The 18871-nt window shown below is 46.0% G+C and overlaps 1 protein-coding gene across 1 annotated transcript in view; it reads left to right on the top strand.

Annotated features, from left to right (window-relative positions):
• Positions 1–17274, top strand: part of LOC147718813 (xaa-Pro aminopeptidase 2-like) — a 598118-nt gene extending 580844 nt beyond the window's left edge. Inside the window, exons 21-22 of the mRNA XM_086918810.1 lie at positions 16064–16162; positions 16677–17274. Of these exons, the coding sequence (XP_086774936.1) occupies positions 16064–16162; positions 16677–16877 (300 nt within the window). The 3' untranslated portion in view covers positions 16878–17274. The remainder of the gene's footprint in view (positions 1–16063; positions 16163–16676) is intronic.
• Positions 17275–18871: the final 1597 nt, after the last annotated feature.

Below are 18871 nucleotides of genomic sequence, written 5' to 3'. Positions count from 1 at the left end.
CCCATCTGATAGCTTTGTACTCTGAAAGCCTCGAAAAAGGCCCACTACCATATATACGTTGAGAAGCAGTGATTACTCTACTTTTAAAACCTGACAAAGACCCTCAATGTTGTTCATCCTATCACCCACTATCCCTCATAAATGTCGACAACAAACTTTTAGCCAAAGTACTGGCTACCTGATTAACATTATTGATGGAACAGATCATCTCTCCTGTCCAGACGGATTTGCCGCGCACCGGTCCACATGGTATAATATCTGCACGGTATTCACTGTCCTTAACGGAATTTCCCTTTACATACCCACGGCCATCAGCATTGCTTGGTGGAGAGAAAGCCTTTGAATATTTGGCGTGGCCTTTTCTCCGTGCTGTGCTGTGTATACTTAGGTTTTCCTCTAGCTTTATAGAACTAATTATGTTAGTTTACGCAGAGCCGCTAACACGGCTCCAGGTTAGTGGCACACTTACAGACACATTTGGAGTTATGACTGGCACAAGGTAAGGTTGCCTACTGTCTCCGTTCCTCTTTATAACTGCCATGGACCCCTTGGTGCTCCACTTGAAGAAAAATTAAATACAATGTGGCCTCAGATTTCGATCTGGCCCGCTCTTCGTATCTGTGTATGCGGATGATATTTTATTATTCATTCGGAACCCAACCAGTAATCTCACACCAATTATCCTTGACATTTTCTGATTTGGGGCATTCTCTGGGTTTTTTATTAACAGGGTGAAATCAGGGTTGTTCCCCTCACCAATGTCAACACACTGGGGCCCTGCGAGTTCCCGCTCTTGTGGTGTAGCGAGTCTACCAAATACCTTGACATTACTGTCCACAGGGACAAAGAGCAGGTGATCCGTTCAAAATACGGCCCAGCCATCGATAAGTGTAAGACACAACTTGAACTATGGCTTGGCCTTTCGCTCTCAATGGCTGGATGTATCGCCATCCTGAAGATGGTATTGTTACCTAAATTCCTGTATCTATTTTTAAGCATTCCCATCCCACTCACCAAGGTTTTCTTCCACACCCTTCGGTGCTTATGGCTCATATGGGCTGTGCGTAGGCCCAGGATACAAAGGGATACACTTATCCTTCTTATGGTAGATGCGGGTTTGGGGTCCTAGACTTTCAACTATACTATCTAACAGCAGAATGTCAATGAGCGTCTTATTGGTACCACACAGATGCCAGATTATCCTACCCAATACCAGAGGGAGATCAGGCAGAAGACGTCCCTTTATTGTCTATGCTACCCACTGAAATTAAACTAGATCCTGCAAATATTCAAACATTAGCAACTGCAAGCTGGGCTTGGCAGAAGAGTGATTGTCTACTAGGGAAGGAGCCCTTATACTCCCCACTAATCCCATTAATCAATAACCCATGCATAACACCATCAAAGGAACTTATAGTACTACGCACAATGAGGAAGTTTGAGCTACTCATGATGAGTGATATTTCCCCTAATGGGCAAGTGCTCTCCCACATGAAAGGCCCGAGATTTGCACATGCTACTGGACCGTTTCATAATGCGGCGAATAAATGCTGCCCTTAGCGTGTGTATCCCTACTTATCCCATTGCCCCTGACGATTTCCCTCCCTTAACATTACTAATATCAGTCACAGATGGGGATAGGTTGATATCTAAACTCTACAAAGCCCATCTAGCTCTGAAACCTACTAGAGATCAGGGAGCACAGGCCAGATGGGACGCTGATATGGGTCAGACTGTATCGGACAAGGAATGGTGCTCTTGCTGTGAACAGATTGAGCTTGTATCACCTAATAACTGCCACAAATTACTACATCTTAAATTGATTCATACATAGGGCAACGTCATCCCCAGTGCACTCACCAAAGTAGACCCTGATAGGGTAGCACACCAGATACAGACTTTGCACACCTTGCTTGGATATAAACAAATATTGGGGTGAAATATTCCAACATATTTCACGGATGATTGACACTGAACTGCTTCTGGATCCCTTCATGGCCCTCCTGGGTTATGTAACAAATGTTCCCAAATCGGTGCTGAGATAGACAGCCATTGCGCTATTGCTATCCAAAAGGGAGATAGTTTTGTATTGTGGTAATGGAATCAAAGCAACAGTCGAGACGTGAATTACAAGTCTGCAATTCCATGAGTAACATCTATGCTACACTCCAACCACTCAACTCTAGGCCAAAGGATATTTGGCAACAATTGAAAGATTACCTACTGAAAAACAATCTAGACGAAAATTCTTAAAAACAAATGTACTGCAAACAGTTGTAAGCCTCAACACACTTTTAAGATCTGTATTTGAAAACACTTAAAGGTGTTCTTGAAATATTGTAAGCTAATGGTCACACCTATATTTCTTGTACACATGATAACTCTGCATGATAGCATCCTAACAGTACCTTTGAGCAATTCATATATTTCAGGACGCGGTAGCCAGCAAATGCAGGCGGTCTTAGTAGTATGTTTTGTTTTTGAAAATCAATAAATAAAGTTTAAAAAAATAAATAAATGTGATTTCCAAATGGGAATATATAACTGATTCAAGTTTGGTGTCTCTGGAATCCAAATTTAAAATTCCAACTCATGGTGAAGTCAGATTTGAAATTACAATTTTGAAAATGCCACTTTTAGAAAGTTCAATCAATAACCAGAACAGTTGGTGGTTGTGTTTCTTTGTTTTTTTTACTTTTTAAACAAGGTCATTCTATTTAATAAACATGACCTGTCAATCAATTATAACATTTTATCACCCTGACATAACATTGCTCAATAGTTAAGAACAGAGAGTGATAACAAAAAGAATCACAAACCTATATAAACATTTTCCATATCCTAAAATAAATCACACATTAATAAACAAGATGACACTAATCAAAAATAGCACCAATCAGTGTTAAACCAGAGAGACCTCTTTTAACGATCTTTGTGTCAATAATGGGTTCCAAAATCATCAAATATGGAAAATGAAAGAAAAATAATTGCTTTTCATAGAAAGTCTTTAGTCATCCTACTTTTAGAAGGATGGCATTTTGTTGCCTTAGCCATTTGGTGCCTGCAGCCTGTCTCTGGTCACATGACTGGGTGTAGTTGACAGTTGGGTTTTTGCTGGCCTCCTAGACAGCTACACACAATGAGAGCTTAGATGTGACTGAGAGGGCCCTCATTGGCAGGATGGGAGGGAGGAGCTGGGCCCAGGCGCACTTACACCTAAATAGGTTGTCCTGTCTTCACACCCCTGTAGTTAGTCTGGATCAGGGAAGGCAGGGCATCTGCTCACTTCAAAGGCATATCTCCAGAAGCTTCTCTCCACTTCAAAGGCACAACTGTGTATGAAAGAAGGACATCAGACACCACCATTTCAGTACACTTCTGGATCTGTGGATACTCTGCCAGGAAGAAGGACTGTTGTGCTGCTGAAGGACGGCCAATCTGCTGGACTACATTCAGCTGTACAAATGCTTTACTGTGCTTACGTGCTGCCTGTTGCCCTCTTTCCTGTATGAAAAGGACTGGACCTGCATCTCTTGAACCCAGAACCCAGAGTGACTCCAAGGGCAAGATGTCTGGCATCCTATTCTGAAGCATTTAACAAAAGAGGACAAAGTTCCTATGCCAGGGTGCAAAAAGTCACCCATGCATCGTGGTGCAAAAAGTCACCCATACTATAAAAAGATAGAAGAAAAAGAAAAAGTGATTCCTAGGAATAGAAGACCCAAAACTGTGAGAGGGAAAGACACTTTGTTTCCTCTGTTGCCCTCACACACCCCGAAGAGTGTCATGCTTCATCATCGGGCGTTTGCTCCTCGTAGGGCCGGTGCTGCAATTCCCTACGGGTCCCCCGAAGGGTCACTTTGTCGGAGATCTTTTTAGAGGAATGCCGGATGGTGCATGCAGGTGTGCGGGGAGTGGGTTAAAAGGAGGGTAATAAAAATTCGTGCCAGTGTTATAATTTAAAAATAATGCAAGGGTAAACATGCAGCGATAAGATTCAAAAGTATACTCTTGGCAGTCAATACTGCTAGAAATTATTGACCCAAGAGGCCTATTCTGCCTAGGTGTCAATTGTCAAGATCAACATGTTTTGCGCTTCCGTTGCCAATAAGTCGTTAGCGCTTCGTCAGGACCATCAAGTAAAAATAAAGTGCACGTGAAATAGTGAGTGTAAAAATGACCCTCTTATCTCAATCAGGGCGGAGTAGAAACCTGTATACCCTTATAATGGTCGCAGCTACTCGGTGGAAGCCACTCCTGAATGATACCTAGGATATTGAAAATAAAAGAAAGACAAAGTAATAGGTCAGCATCAGTACCAACTTGATGCCGCAGCATGTACCACTTCTGTGTGTACATCAATTACACATAAACAATTGACTAGATAGGCACACAAGACAGGTCAATCGTAACTAGGCAGAAAAAGGGGGGGGAGGGGCCCTACCCTACATAGCGTGTAGCGAGGAGAGGAGGGATTACGTGGGCCTCAACCTGGTTCGGGACGCAATATGTGCCCCATAAAACAAAACATCCTGTCATAGTTTATTTACTTCGAACAAGCGTCCAAACTGTAGAATTACCAGTACTCAAAGAACATGCTCACCAAGCACTGCGTGTAGTGATCCTACGTGGTCAGAATAATGGACGCCCGCGAGTAGCCGGGCTGTGGAAACAATAAGCACATAAACAGGAGCATAGAGGCACATTAGCCAATCGTCAAAAGTGCTGGGCCGAGTGCTCACAGTGCCAGACATTGCATCTATGGTGTACTTACAAATGAGTGCGGGTGCTGCCTCCTTACAACCTACCCATGTCCACGCATCTGCCGAAAGAAAATCAGCATCTGCAAAACCGCCGGTTTAAATAAACGGACCGGGTCAGGTGTTAGGCAGTATACTTTTCCGGGTAGTCCTAGAGAAAAGCGACTGAATACGCATGTGTGAGCGCCGAAGTAAATTGCGCATGAGCATTACTCGGGTACACTACTCCCCCGCTCATGCGCAATGGCCCACTACAAGATGAAAGAAGAGGTATTGTCGCCAATAATGTCCAAACAAGTACTGACAATTACAGCACCAAATGGTTTGCGTACAATACCCTTCCTCGCCACATAAATTACCATTAAAGGGTTGTCCTAATGTCATACCTGGACCGCACCTCGTACTACAAGAGATATAGCCCTGCCACCTAATAACGAACACTCCAATGGCCACCAGCAATTTCTTAAAAATATTGGGATATAAAGGTACATAATGTAACATTGATATCTTTAAGGGTTATCTGTTGGATACATTCTGCACATCTACAGTTACGGAAATGAGGCAATCAACCACGGCAACACCATGGCAATTGAGTCCATGCATGCTGTAGAACCAAATCCCACTAATGATGTGATCCTGTCTCGTGTGCCTAACAGAAAGCAAGAAAAAAGGATAGAATTAACGGTCCCTCGGCTAAACAGCCGTGCTAAATATATTTATCAAGAGGAGAGAGGGGGGGACCAAGGAGCTTATTAAGGTCCAGTGTCCGTGCTCCTAATATTAGTATTTAACAAAGGAGGACAAAGTTTGGACGCTTGTTCTAAGTAAATAAACTATGACAGGATGTTTTGTTTTATGGGGCACATATTGCATCCCGAACCAGGTTGAGGCCCACGTAATCCCTCCTCTCCTCGCTACACGCTATGTAGGGTAGGGCCCCTCCCCCCCACCCCTTTTTCTGCCTAGTTACGATTGACCTGTCTTGTGTGCCTATCTACTCAATTGTTTATGTGTAATTGATGTACACACAGAAGTGATTCATGCTGCAGCATCAAGTTGGTACTGATGCTGACCTATTACTTTGTCTTTCTTTTATTTTCAATATCCTAGGTATCATTCAGGAGTGGCTTCCACCGAGTAGCTGCGACCATTATAAGGGTATACAGGTTTCTACTCCGCCCTGATTGAGATAAGAGGGTCATTTTTACACTCACTATTTCACGTGTACTTTATTTTTACTTGATGGTCCTGACGAAGCGCTAACGACTTATTGGCAACGGAAGCGCGAAACATGTTGACCTTGACAATTGACACCTAGGCAGAATAGGCCTCTTGGGTCGATAATTTCTAGCAGTATTGACTGTCAAGGGTATACTTTTGAATCTTATCGCTGCATGTTTACCCTTGCATTATTTTTAAATTATAACACTGGCACGAATTTTTATTACCCTCCTTTTGACCCACTCCCCGCACACCCGCATGCACCATCCGGCATTCCTCTAAAAAGATCTCCGACAAAGTGACCCTTCGGGGGACCCGTAGGGAATAGCAGCGCCGGCCCTATGAGGAGCAAACGCCCGATGATGAAGCATGACACTCTTCGGGGTGTGTGAGGGCAACAGAGGAAACAAAGTGTCTTTCCCTCTCACAGTTTTGGGTCTTCTATTCCTAGGAATCACTTTTTCTTTTTCTTCTATCTTTTTAAAGTATGGGTGACTTTTTGCACCACGATGCATGGGTGACTTTTTGCACCCTGGCATAGGAACTTTGTCCTCTTTTGTTAAATACTAATTTTAGGAGCACGGACACTGGACCTTAATAAGCTCCTTGGTCCCCCCCTCTCTCCTCTTGATAAATATCCTATTCTGAAGCCTCAGGGACATAAGAGGTTTCCAATAATAATAATATTGCCACATTTGTAAAGCATGAACATATCACCCCTAAGAGGGAAACATCACTTACAACGCAACTTTTACAACGACATACCATTACAACGGAACTTTTACAACGCAAAAACTTTTACAACGCATGTATTTACAACGCATTTTTTTACAACGCAGGTACCTTTACAACGCATACCATTACAACGTAAGTATTGGTAAGTATATAATTATTTTTTAAATGTTATATGTTTGGGGTAAAGGGGTATTTTTGGGGTTCAGGGTCAGTTTTTAGTTTTTGGGTAAAGGGGTATTTTTGGGGTTCAGGGTCAGTTTTTAGTTTTTGGGTAAAGGGGTATTTTTAGGGTTCAGGCTCAGTTTTTAGTTTTTGGGTAAAGGGGTATTTTTAGGGTTCAGGGTCAGTTTTTAGTTTTTGGGTAAAGGGGTATTTTTGGCGTTCAGGGTCAGTTTTTAGTTTTTGGGTAAAGGGGTATTTTTGGGGTTCAGGGTCAATTTTTAGTTTTTGGGTAAAGGGGTATTTTTGGGGTTCAGGGTCACTTTTTAGTTTTTGGGTAAAGGGGTATTTTTGGGGTTCAGGGTCAGTTTTTAGTTTTTGGGTAAAGGGGTATTTTTGGGGTTCAGGGTCACTTTTTAGTTTTTGGGTAAAGGGGTATTTTTGGGGTTCAGGGTCAGTTTTTAGTTTTTGGGTAAAGGGGTATTTTTGGGGTTCAGGGTCAGTTTTTAGTTTTTGGGTAAAGGGGTATTTTTGGGGTTCAGGGTCAGTTTTGGGTTTTTGGGGTACAGGGGTACAGGGTAAAAATAAATTAAAATTAATTTTAAATTAAATTAATTAAATAAAATAAAATTAAATTAAATTACATTAAATTATATTTTTTTCAATTAATTTACGATTATAAAATTAATATATATTTACCAATACCAATTTACCAATACTTACGTTGTAATGGTATGCGTTGTAAAGGTACCTGCGTTGTAAAAAAATGCGTTGTAAATACATGCGTTGTAAAAGTTGTTGCGTTGTAAAAGTTCCGTTGTAATGGTAGGTCGTTGTAAATGTATGCGTTGTAACGACACTAATCCCCCATAAGAGTATCAAGGTGCTCAGGGCCGCCAGGGAGATTAAGGGCCCGATGTAGGTAGGGCTTTACCGATCGGTATCGGCCGAAAATACCGATTTTTGGCCCTTACCGATCGGTAAACAGCCATCGAGATGTAGGGAACGAAAAACAGAACGAATCGGATAGAAAACCGATTCGGAATGAGTACCGAATGGGAAAGAATCTGATACGTACATACCGAAAATCGGATATGTAACGAATCGGAAAAACACCGAATCGGTTACAAAGACCGAATCGGTCCATGTACCGATTCGTTAGTGACACCGAATCGGAAAATCACCGATTCGGTCCAAGAACCGATTTGTTAGTGACACCGAATCGGAAAATCACCGAATCGGTCCAAGTACCGAATCGTTAGTGACACCGAATCGGAAAATCACCGATTCGGTCCAAGAACCGATTCGTTAGTGACACCGATTCGGAAAATCACCGATTCGGTCCATGTACCGAATCGGAAAAAATACCGAATCGGACATGAGCCGAATCGGAAAACATGCCGATTCGTATGAATCTCCGATCGGGAAATTCCCCGATTCCGACAGTTGGGGAGATGTAGGGAGGCACAGAAACACCGAAATCGGCTCAAAATCGGTAGAATTCACTCGGTATTTACCATGGATTGCAATCAGGTGGTAACCAACTCCAACCCATATAAACAGTCCCAAAATGCATTGCAACTTGCAGGATGGCAGCTTTCTATGTCATTGCGAGGCGGCTACGGCTACAGCAGGAAGGACAGAGGGAATGGCTAAGAAATGAACAGGTCTACAGACAGAGGATAACCCTGTTCATGCTCACTGAGGCTGAGATCCTACAGAGATACAGGCTGGACTCTGACACCATACTTGAGCTCATCAGGGACCTTAAGCCATACTTGGACCACCACACCCCAAGGGCACACGCCATCCCTGCGCACGTCCAGGTGCTATGCAGCCTACACCTGGTAGCGTCTGGCAGCTATCAAAGTGGAGTAGCAGCAGCAGGAGGGGTGAGCCAGAGCAGCCTGTCAAGGTTCTTCCACATATTCCTTGACGCCATGATAGACAGGATGGACCAATACATCTCATTCCCTGCAACCCACGCAGAACTGCTACAAACCAAAGCTGACTTCTACCAGATGGCACAATTTCCCCAAATCATCGGTTGCATAGATGGCACGCATATTCCGATTTGCCCACCAGCGGACACCGAATACATATACCGCAATCGGAAATCTACACACACCATCAACGTGCAGGTGATCTGCAATGCCAAGTGCACCATCACAGACCTGGTAGCAAAATTTCCAGGAAGTACCCATGACTCCTATATATTCCAACAGAGCGGCATATATGCACGGCTGATGGCTGGCAATTTTGGAGAAGGATACCTCCTAGGTGAGCCACATCATCAGACCCCCATAACACATAGTAGGTAGGTGTAATACATGTATGCATGTGTCTAATGTGACCCCTTTCTCTTCCAGGCGACAGTGCATATGCCCTCCGCTCATTCATACTCACCCCCTACCTCAACCCCTCCACACCCAGCCAAAGGAGGTATAACCGGGCCCACATACGCACCAGGAATGTTGTTGAACGGACCTTTGGCATCTGGAAAAGTAGATTCAGATGCCTGCACAAGAGTGGAGGTGCAAGGCAGTATACCCCCATCACCTGCTGCAAGATCATAGCTGTATGTGCAATGTTACACAACCTTGCGGTCAAGAAGGGCACTGAGGTGGAGTTGTCTGACTACGAGGACTATGACGACGACGAAGCTGTGCCACTGACACAGCCAGCTGGGGTGTGTACGCCAAGTGATGGCAGATACAGACGTGAGGAGATCACTGAGAACTATTTCTGACTGAGTACAGATGCAAAGACAGCTAAATGTTGCTTGGAAATTTTTTTTTTTAATAGTGATGCACCACAGTTACAGCACTGATGTGCATCAAAAAATGGAGATAGTAAACTCAAATAAAGTCCAGGGTTCTGGTTTGCTCATCCCCCCTTGCCAGGCTATTTTTTGGCCCGCTTGCCAGACCCACTGGGGTGTCCCTCGGCCCCCTCCGAATGCCCAGCAGCATCAGCGGATCGCCTGGTGCTCCTCCGTGGCTCTGATGCAGCGCTGGCCGGGCTGCTGCGGCTGCTGCTGTCTCCAGCATCACCCAGGTCCAGGGCAGGATTGGAGGCGGTGTTTGATATTATCATGGCCTCCATGGCCGTGGTAATCCTGGCCATCCCCCTAGTCAGCTCAGCTGTATGCTGACTGAGCACAGATTCTTGATTGGAGCTGCGATGGCACAGTTGTGCGGTCGCCGCTGCAAGGCGGGCCATGGCCCGGTTGAGCACCCGGGCATCCCTCCTGCGCGCAACCTCATGCTCCTCCTGTCTGGCAGATGAGTGGGTGATGGCAGTGGTCAGCCTGCCTAACCCTGCTGCCACCTCCTTGTTGCTGTCCACAACAGCCTGGAAACCCTTCACCAACTCCCCCATCTGCATGTTGTGCTGCAGGAGCTGGCGTTGGCAGGCCATGGTGGATCTGGCCTGTTGGCGCTGGATTTTACCCATCTGTCCCTCCAGGCCCAGGAACACACTGCCCTCCCGTGCTGGTGCAGCAGTGGTGGTGGTGGTGGCACGGCGTCGGGCACTGCTGCTTCCGGCCTGCTGAGTGGGCTGGGGTGCCACTGGTGGGGGTGTGGTGCTGGCCGGTCCCTGAGCCCCTGCTCCCAGGACTGGTTGGACAGGTGGCAAGGCCACGATTGTGGCAGGAGCTGGTGTAGGCGGAATGGTCTGCCTTGTAGGGGAGTTGTCTGGTGAAAATTGCAAGGGGGGTGTGCTGGCCAGTACTGGGGAGTGCACTGCTTGGAAGTCAATGACCAGGACTCCCTCCATTCCTAGCCCTGGGGTGTCTCCTTCCTCATCCTCCTCCTCCTCCTGGCCAGCCTGGCTGGTGCTCGGCCCTGCGACTGCAGTGTTGGACGTTGCTGCTCCCTCTGCTGTCACAGTTGTGCCGCCTGATGGTGCCCCTAGGTACAAAGAAGCATTTGTAAACTGAGTGCCGATGTATTACAGTCAGTACAATTATGGCATTCCACATGTCCTTGCATCTCCTTACACCGTGTCACACTGTTTCCTGTCTTGTGATTCTGCACTGACATATTTGGCTAACTTCTGCTGACTACATGTACCATGATGCTTGTCTCTTGTATGTTGGTGACAGTACAGTGCTGGTGTTTGCCTATGCATTGTGTCTAATGGGGAGGTGTCTGGTAGGGTGTGTCATGATGCGCATGCTTCTTACCTGTAGCTGTGGCTCTCGCAGAGCTGTCCAGGGTCCCGATTCCTACGATGCTCTCCCTCTCGATGGTGCTGGAGACAATTTCCTCCAGCTCGGTGAGGGGTGGCGCCGGGTTGTTGCCTCCTCCAGTGAGTCCAGCCTGCCTTTGAATGTCAGCCAGCTTCCTCTTCGTGAGGCTGCGGAGGTCGTAAAACCTTTTCTTCAGTTCCTCAATGGACCTGGGGGTGACACCAGCAGCATTGACCTTCTGGGCGATGTCGGCCCACATTCTCCTCTTGGTGCTGTCTGGCACGTTGAGGGACAGCTTGCCAAACAGCTGGCGGTGCACCCTCACCACCTCCTCAACCAGCACCTGAAGTTCGGTGGTGGTGAACTTGGGCTTCCTCTTTTGGGAGGACTTCTGGCTTCCTGCCTGATCTGCCATTTTCTCCTGTTCAGTTTGCAACCTCCTTCTCCCACTGCTGCTAACTGTGTGTGTTGGGCTCAGGCAGGCTTTCCAGATATTTCCAGAAACTTCTTAATTAGCTGCACCTGCCAGGGTTGCCACTCCCTGTTTGGGTGGGGGAGGGGGAGCCACCTCATTGGCTGAATCGCCTATTGCCGATTCGGCTTTTACCGATTCGGCGAATACCGATTCGGTAAAATCCGATTCGGTATTATCCGATTCGGTAAAAGCCGAATCGGTTCTTTCAATGCATTCCTATGGGCTTTTTCGCCATGGGTCTATGATTGCCGATTCGGATTTTACCGAATCGGCTTTTACCGAATCGGTATTCGCCGAATCGGGAATATCCGATTCGGTGGTAGCCGATTCGGTGATTTCCGAAACGTTGTTGGCCGATTCGGTACTTTCCGATTCGGACCGAGCAGAATCGGAACGTACCGAATCTCATTACCGATGCCGACCGAATCGGTATTCATTCGGTTTTTTTCCCCTACATCTCGTTTTCCGATTTCAGAATACCGATTCGGCCCGCCTCGGTATTTTGAAATCGGAAAATCGCGTTTACCTACATCGGGCCCTAAGTGAGCTGCTGCCCAGAGCCACATGATGCTGGGCTGAGCTGCTGCCGATGCCAGGATCAAACCTTGAGCTTTGTGCTCTGTAGTCAGCCACTCCTGTAACTTCGCCACACCTCTCCTTGTTTCCAATAATCTTACACCTGTACCTGGACCTTGCCATCTGTGAGTCTACCCTGCCAAGTCGTGCCACCCCTGTCCGGCACCCTTGGAAGTGGGCCTAATGTGCTTGCTAGCGGAACCAACATATCTCTGCTGTGCAGCACATCGCCAAACAGAACCGACGCATCGCCTCAACTGAGCAGCACATTCTCGAACAGAGCCAACATATTGCTTCTGCTGCATGGACTGGACCCATCACAAAGACCCACACCAACTCAAAAACTTCTCTGAACCGACGGATCACCTGGTGGCGCGGCACAGCACATCAACAGCCTAGGTTCTCACATCTCTAGTTAATGGCAGCCTCGACGATGATGACGGATTCCGCATCTCAGCCTCGCAGCTCCTTGGAGCCAAAGCATCCCAAGCTGCATGCCTCATCCCCGGCACTAGACTTCGCATCGCAAGCCCTATTGATGGGATCCTCAACAATGACACAACAGGACACATCACATCCTGAGATTGACACATCACTTTCGCTGCACGGGTATCTTTGACACGGTTTCACAAAACGCTCCGCAACCAGGATTTAAGGTACTTTGTTCAGCGGTATTAACTTGGTCCCTTTAGCCAGCCCGTGCTTTATCACGCTTGGCCTAAACTAGGGACTTTGTAATGGTCTGGTGTGACCAGATATCCCCAATTGTGCTTTGTTCTTTTTGGTGCTATTTTCAATATACATTTTTAATGCAATATCTCCAGTTCTACTTTTTGGATTTTTGTAGTTTTGGTCTTGTCCATTTATTAAATTAAGCTCTATTTTTCTAACCTGGTGTGGGATACTTTTTGTGTGGTGTTTTCACTGTTTCACTGTTTGAAATGTTGCACAAATACTCTACACATTGCCTCTAAGTTAAGTCTGACTATTCTGTGCCAAGCTACCATGGGGTGTGCACAGGTTAATTTAGGGCTTGCTTGTGGCTTAGTCTGACTAGGATTATAGTTGCTGTTTAACCAGGACCCCCACCCCAGTCAACCAACAAATCAATTTCTAACACTCGAACAATCCAGTAGTTACAACGGTGATATACAACCCAATTCCCTGCCATTAACGAGGAAGGCATCTTTGTGTCACAGAAAACCATATTACCTAATATAGTTGGGTTTTAAGGTACTTAGAGCAAGTACATTCTCCCTTGATCTCATAACAAATAGGTTCTGGAGTATGTGTTGCTACATGATTGTGTGTATTTGCCTTATAAGATCTAGAACAATTTAGAAGGGAGAGAGTGTGAAATAAAATCCAAACTCCACAGTGGAGCAGTAAGCAAATAAGACGATTGAACTCTTCATTCAAAAGATGCTCAGCAGATGTTTTCTCCTCTCTTCTCTTCTTTTACTCCCGCTAGGTCTTTCACTCTCTCTTTCTATCCATTTTCCTGTCTTTTTCTTTCTCCCTTTACCTCTTTCCATCAATTATTTGCTCTTGTGTTGCTCTCCCTCCCTCGTTCTCTGGCCGTTCTCTGCATCCCTGGTGCCTATCATTTTTCTTCTTTCTGTTAAGAGATGGGCACACCTTAAGGGCTCATCATTATGAGAGCTTCGGGATAGGTTCGGAATAGATAGCTGCTTTAGAAGCAAGCCCTGAATATGGCCAGTTTAAGGAAATAAAACGGTTTGCATTGATCTTGGATTTCTCCATTATGTAGGCGGTTGAGCCGCGATTCAAAGAATACCTGCAACCCAGGGGAACTAGTGGATGTCTTTCATATCTAATTTATGAGGGCTCCTAGCACAGAGGGATGAGGAAGGACTTGAGCACCCTGAGCGGCGAATTAGGACAGTGCAGCATACACTGGCCAGAAATACCCCCCCAGACCTATTTGGCATGGGGCAGTATCACAAGGGGCATTGGAAGTCACTCACAGGCGAGTCAACGCAGCAATGCGGAAATTCAGCGTAAAAAGAGGGGTAGGTTTCATTAGGCATGGCTTGCTGCACGCCAAATCCATTGGGTGTCGGGAATCTGATGGGGTGCACCTATCCAAAGTGGGCATGGCGATCTTCCTATTAGACCTGGGTGAAGCGCTAGAAAAAGCGGGGTGTAGATAGAGTAGGACTAAGGCTAGGTAGTGGGGGCCCTGGGCGCAGCGGGTGCCACGCCCAAGGCTGTGGAAAAGGTGGTAAGGCAACCCCAGGCAGGACAGGTGCAGGAACAGGACCTGAAGCCCACGTGCAAATGCACAGCGATGAGTCATATATAAGCCGAGGGGCCCTTCTTGGGGACTTGGTTCAATGGCACCCCGTTAGTCCTTAGGGCGGTTGTAAGCCTGAACAACCGGGGTTTGCTAATAATGCCCCGCCTGGATGGGCAAGGTGTGAGTTGACTCTCCCTTGTCCGGAGGGTGGGGCAGGTGGACGATAGGTCCACCGGTGGGAGGCTGGTGCCTCCCAGGATCGACACCTGGCCAGGGCCACTGTGTCCGCATCATTGGCTCAACTTCAGGCGCCCTGCCACGAGGGGTGGCGGGGCTCAGGGGGGTCGCCTGTCAGTTAACCCGCTCTGTTATTTGTATCACAAATAAACCTGCAACTTCTTATTCCCAACTTACTTGTCTGTGTATCATTTGGGCGGTGACAGTTGTGGGAGGGCGAGGTGTACCGATGCAACTACTATGAAGGATGCCCGATGTCCCTGCAAGGGACCCCATGGGAGGGCAAACCCCGTAGTAGGGCGCAGGAAACCGAGGCCAGCCCTTGGGTGGGAGGGGGCGGGGTCACGCTAGTTCAGGCCACCCCTCCCCTTCCTTGGGAGGTTATTAGGTGAGCTCCTCCTTCACGGCGGCCTCTTTGCTGCTGCCCCTCCACCATTGTGGTCGCAAGGCTGTCCCTCACCAGCCTTAGGCCCGTTAGCCCCTCCTAGGCCCTTTCCCTCACCCCACGACCCGGACGCGAGGCCCGCAATTTCAGCTCCCCTCCCTACCGCTCACCCGTTGAAAGGGGGGAAGTGGGGAGGGGGGTTTATTAATATTGTTTATGTTTCTTTCAGGTTGCAGGAGGTGTTACAGGGCGATCCCCCATGCAGGACAGGCGCAAGAACAGGACCTGAAGCCCACGTGCAAATGCACAGCGATGAGTCATATATAAGCCGAGGGGCCCTTCTTGGGGACTTGGTTCAACGGCACCCCGTTAGTCCTTAGGGCGGTTGTAAGCCTGAACAACCGGGGGTTTGCTAATAACGCCCCGCCTGGATGGGCAAGGTGTGAGTTGACTCTCCCTTGTCCGGAGGGTGGGGCAGGTGGACGATAGGTCCACCTGTGGGAGGCTGGTGCCTCCCAGGATCGACACCTGGCCAGGGCCACTGTGTCCACATCATTGGCTCAACTTCAGGCGCCCTGCCACGAGGGGTGGCGGGGCTCAGGGGGGTCGCCTGTCAGTTAACCCGCTCTGTTATTTGTATCACAAATAAACCTGCAACTTCTTATTCCCAACTTACTTGTCTGTGTATCATTTGGGCGGTGACAGTTGTGGGAGGGCGAGGTGTACCGATGCAACTACTATGCATTCCTCTCTCTGAGACATATGAATGCCTTTATTTGTTAGTGCAAACTCATGTTAGTGATTCACAAAGCATTATTTATACATATAATTGGACTTACATCTAAAATTCCCTCAATATAGTAGAACTGTCTGTGTGAGAACATCTTCTCACAAGGGGCAGTTGTAGGGATGCCAGGACCACGGTGCCTGTAAAGCCTAATATCATACATTTCTGACTGTCCACTCCTACATTTTGTGAAATGGGCTTCTTGTACTTCTAATTTTCTTCTTTATGCACTGCTTCAGCATTTCATCACATGTCTATTCTTCTGATCCACAGCACATGTTCGGAGGAAAACCCTACCTTACTTTTGAGCCGATTTCTCTGGTCCCCTATGAACGGAGGCTCATTGACACACGCCTTTTGTCAGACCAGCATGTGAGTAAATTGAGGCATATAAATTCAAATGAAGTGACAAATATGAATGTATATTGATGAAGTGATCAATTGAAATGAAGAAAGTTAAGGGGGTGGATTCCTAGAGGGCTTGAAATCAGCCCAGTATCCATCTCCAGAGCTACTGATCCCGAGATACCAAGCATTGGAGGGGTGGGGAATAATGTGGGATTATGAATTGATCTGAAGTACAGCACCCAATTCCTTCTGTAATTCCCATTCCCTCAGAGTTTCTCCTGGACATTTCATCTGCTTTCAGTAGCAGATGGAAAACAGCAGACCCACAGTGCTCATGTATGACTGGTAATTTAGATAGGGCCAGAAACTACCATTTAGAACGCCATCGGAATAACACTGGTATTCGTGATGAAGTCCTTAATTAGAATGGTTTCAACATTTACCAAGGTTTTCCTAAATTTGGAAGTATTCCCCTGCTATTCTATATTATCTCTGCCTATTTCGTGCATTTGGATGACTTTGTGCTCATTAATTTCAGGTTAAATATTTGGACAATTACTACCAGACCATCCGCAAACTGATTGGGCCAGAGCTCCTGGGCCAGAACCTGAAGGAGGAGCACCGCTGGATGATGAAGAACACCGAGCCCATTTCGAAAGGCACATTGACCACAGTGGTCACAGGCACGCTGCCATTGGCCTTGCTGGCAAATATATTTGTGCAGTGGACCTTTGACTAGTACTTGATCTAGAAAAAAGACAGATAGTGGTGACGTAACCCCAGTTATTATCAAAATCGTACTTCACATGTAATTTAAAGTCTCCACAGACTAAGGGCCTTGCTTGGATTTTGGTGAATGGGGTACTCTGTACAAATGTGACAGATGTCCCATCCACCCTATTACAATCGCACTGTAGCCTGGCACTTCCAGCACATTGGATGGGGCATTGCCACTACTTGACAAAGTATCCTGTCTGTAAAGTCTAAATAAGGCCCTAAATATGTACAGTGGTCTTTTTGAAATCACGGTGCCCCTCCCCCCAGCTTACAGGCTCACACCCAATGTTATGCTCCAGTGTACCGTGCCTTATCAAACAATGATGTGCAATAAATACACCTTTAAACAAACTATAAAATGATGGAATCTACAGGATGCTTATTTTCACAATACTTTACACAGCTTTAAAGCATGCCATATGAAAACCTGACCTTACGATTGGCTGCCCTAGCAATTTTTGTTATATTTTACTCAACAGTCGGTCTTTTCGGTACTGGCTTCTGCATTAAATGCAGTGCATAGCTCTTAAACGATGTTCCATGTTTAGCAATGATGTATTCAAATTAGTGAGCAATGAGAATTGCATGGAATATAGTGATTCAACATGATGAGATTTTAATTGCTAGGATAATTATCACTTAATACCATTATTTAAAAAGCCACAAAATCAACATTTACAGGTTCTCTCTCCAAATTGGACACTTTTTTACGTGTTGGAATGGATGGACATAAAAATATATAAAAGCTGCTACCAAGCATTGGTTATTTTCAGGGGCATTTGTGTTGTTTCTTGAATGTTTGTTCGGGTGTTTCTTTGATAACTGTGCAGGTGTCAGCTGGAAAGAACCCATCCTTCATGAAGGTGTCAGGTCTATACCAACAACTATTTGAAGATATACCCAATGCACTTAAAAGTTATCACGTCAGTAAGTAATATTATAAACAACAATAAATAATAATGTACAAGGTGACAGAGGGATGTAGGAAACTCCAGTGGAGGAGTGGTCCGATGGAGTCCTTTATTAAGTATAACAGCCAGCCGACACGTGTTTCATCGCTGATTGCGAATCCTCAGGGCTGGAAAAAACAAATAAATGACAATGGAGCATCCACTTAGCATCTTGTGAGCTAACAGAAGTTACAAAATACTGCAAATAAGAATTTACTCATCTGCCACTGTGGCAAAAGTTAGACTGTTTCCAAAGAATACGTCATGTGCAACCCAACACATATGTGTCGAAAAGTGCTCATAAAGCGTTATCTAAAGAGTGTGCTGGTGAACCGGTGAACTTGTGAGTCTGAAGAGGAAATACATTTCACGATATTTATTACCCGTATATGGTGTGTCACTCTGAAGAGAGACTATACCATAGATCTCAAAATCGTGAGTGTTATTAAATGTGTCCGACTCACACATACCACGTGCAGTTTGTGATGACGCAGTTGAAAAGACCCTTTTCTGGGTGATAGAAAAGGGCGGATTTGTGGGGTTTGAAAAGAAACCCAAACAGTTTGAGAGGATTGCACATACCTAGTTGTGGCTGTATTACACCGGGAGGTCTATTGACAAATGACACAAATGGGAGGAAAGATCCATAAAAATTATATCTATGTGAATGACTACAACAATTAGGAAAATTAGGGCACATCAAAACAAAAATAATATGAAGCTCACCGCTTAGCTGGTGATACTTCCGACCCAGCCGGGCCCTTGACCTTGGATAAGTGGATAACAGTGAAGATACTGACGACCTGTAAGTGTGCCATATGAATACAGGTTAGTATCAGGTTAATATCCAAGTCGAACATAACCTCTATTAACAACCTCTATTAAAAACTTAATCTTCCAGTGTAGCTTTACATATTATGGACTCTTCCAGAACATTCAAAAGAACGCAAAAGGGCCTTAAGTATCTATACTATCGTTGCAGAACTCATGACATTAGACTTATATG

This window comes from Lissotriton vulgaris, chromosome 4_1 (assembly GCF_964263255.1).
Source record: "Lissotriton vulgaris chromosome 4_1, aLisVul1.2, whole genome shotgun sequence".
Lineage (NCBI taxonomy): Eukaryota > Metazoa > Chordata > Amphibia > Caudata > Salamandridae > Lissotriton > Lissotriton vulgaris.
The sequence above is the reverse complement of the archived record's forward strand: the minus strand, read 5'-3'. Positions and strand labels throughout refer to the sequence as shown.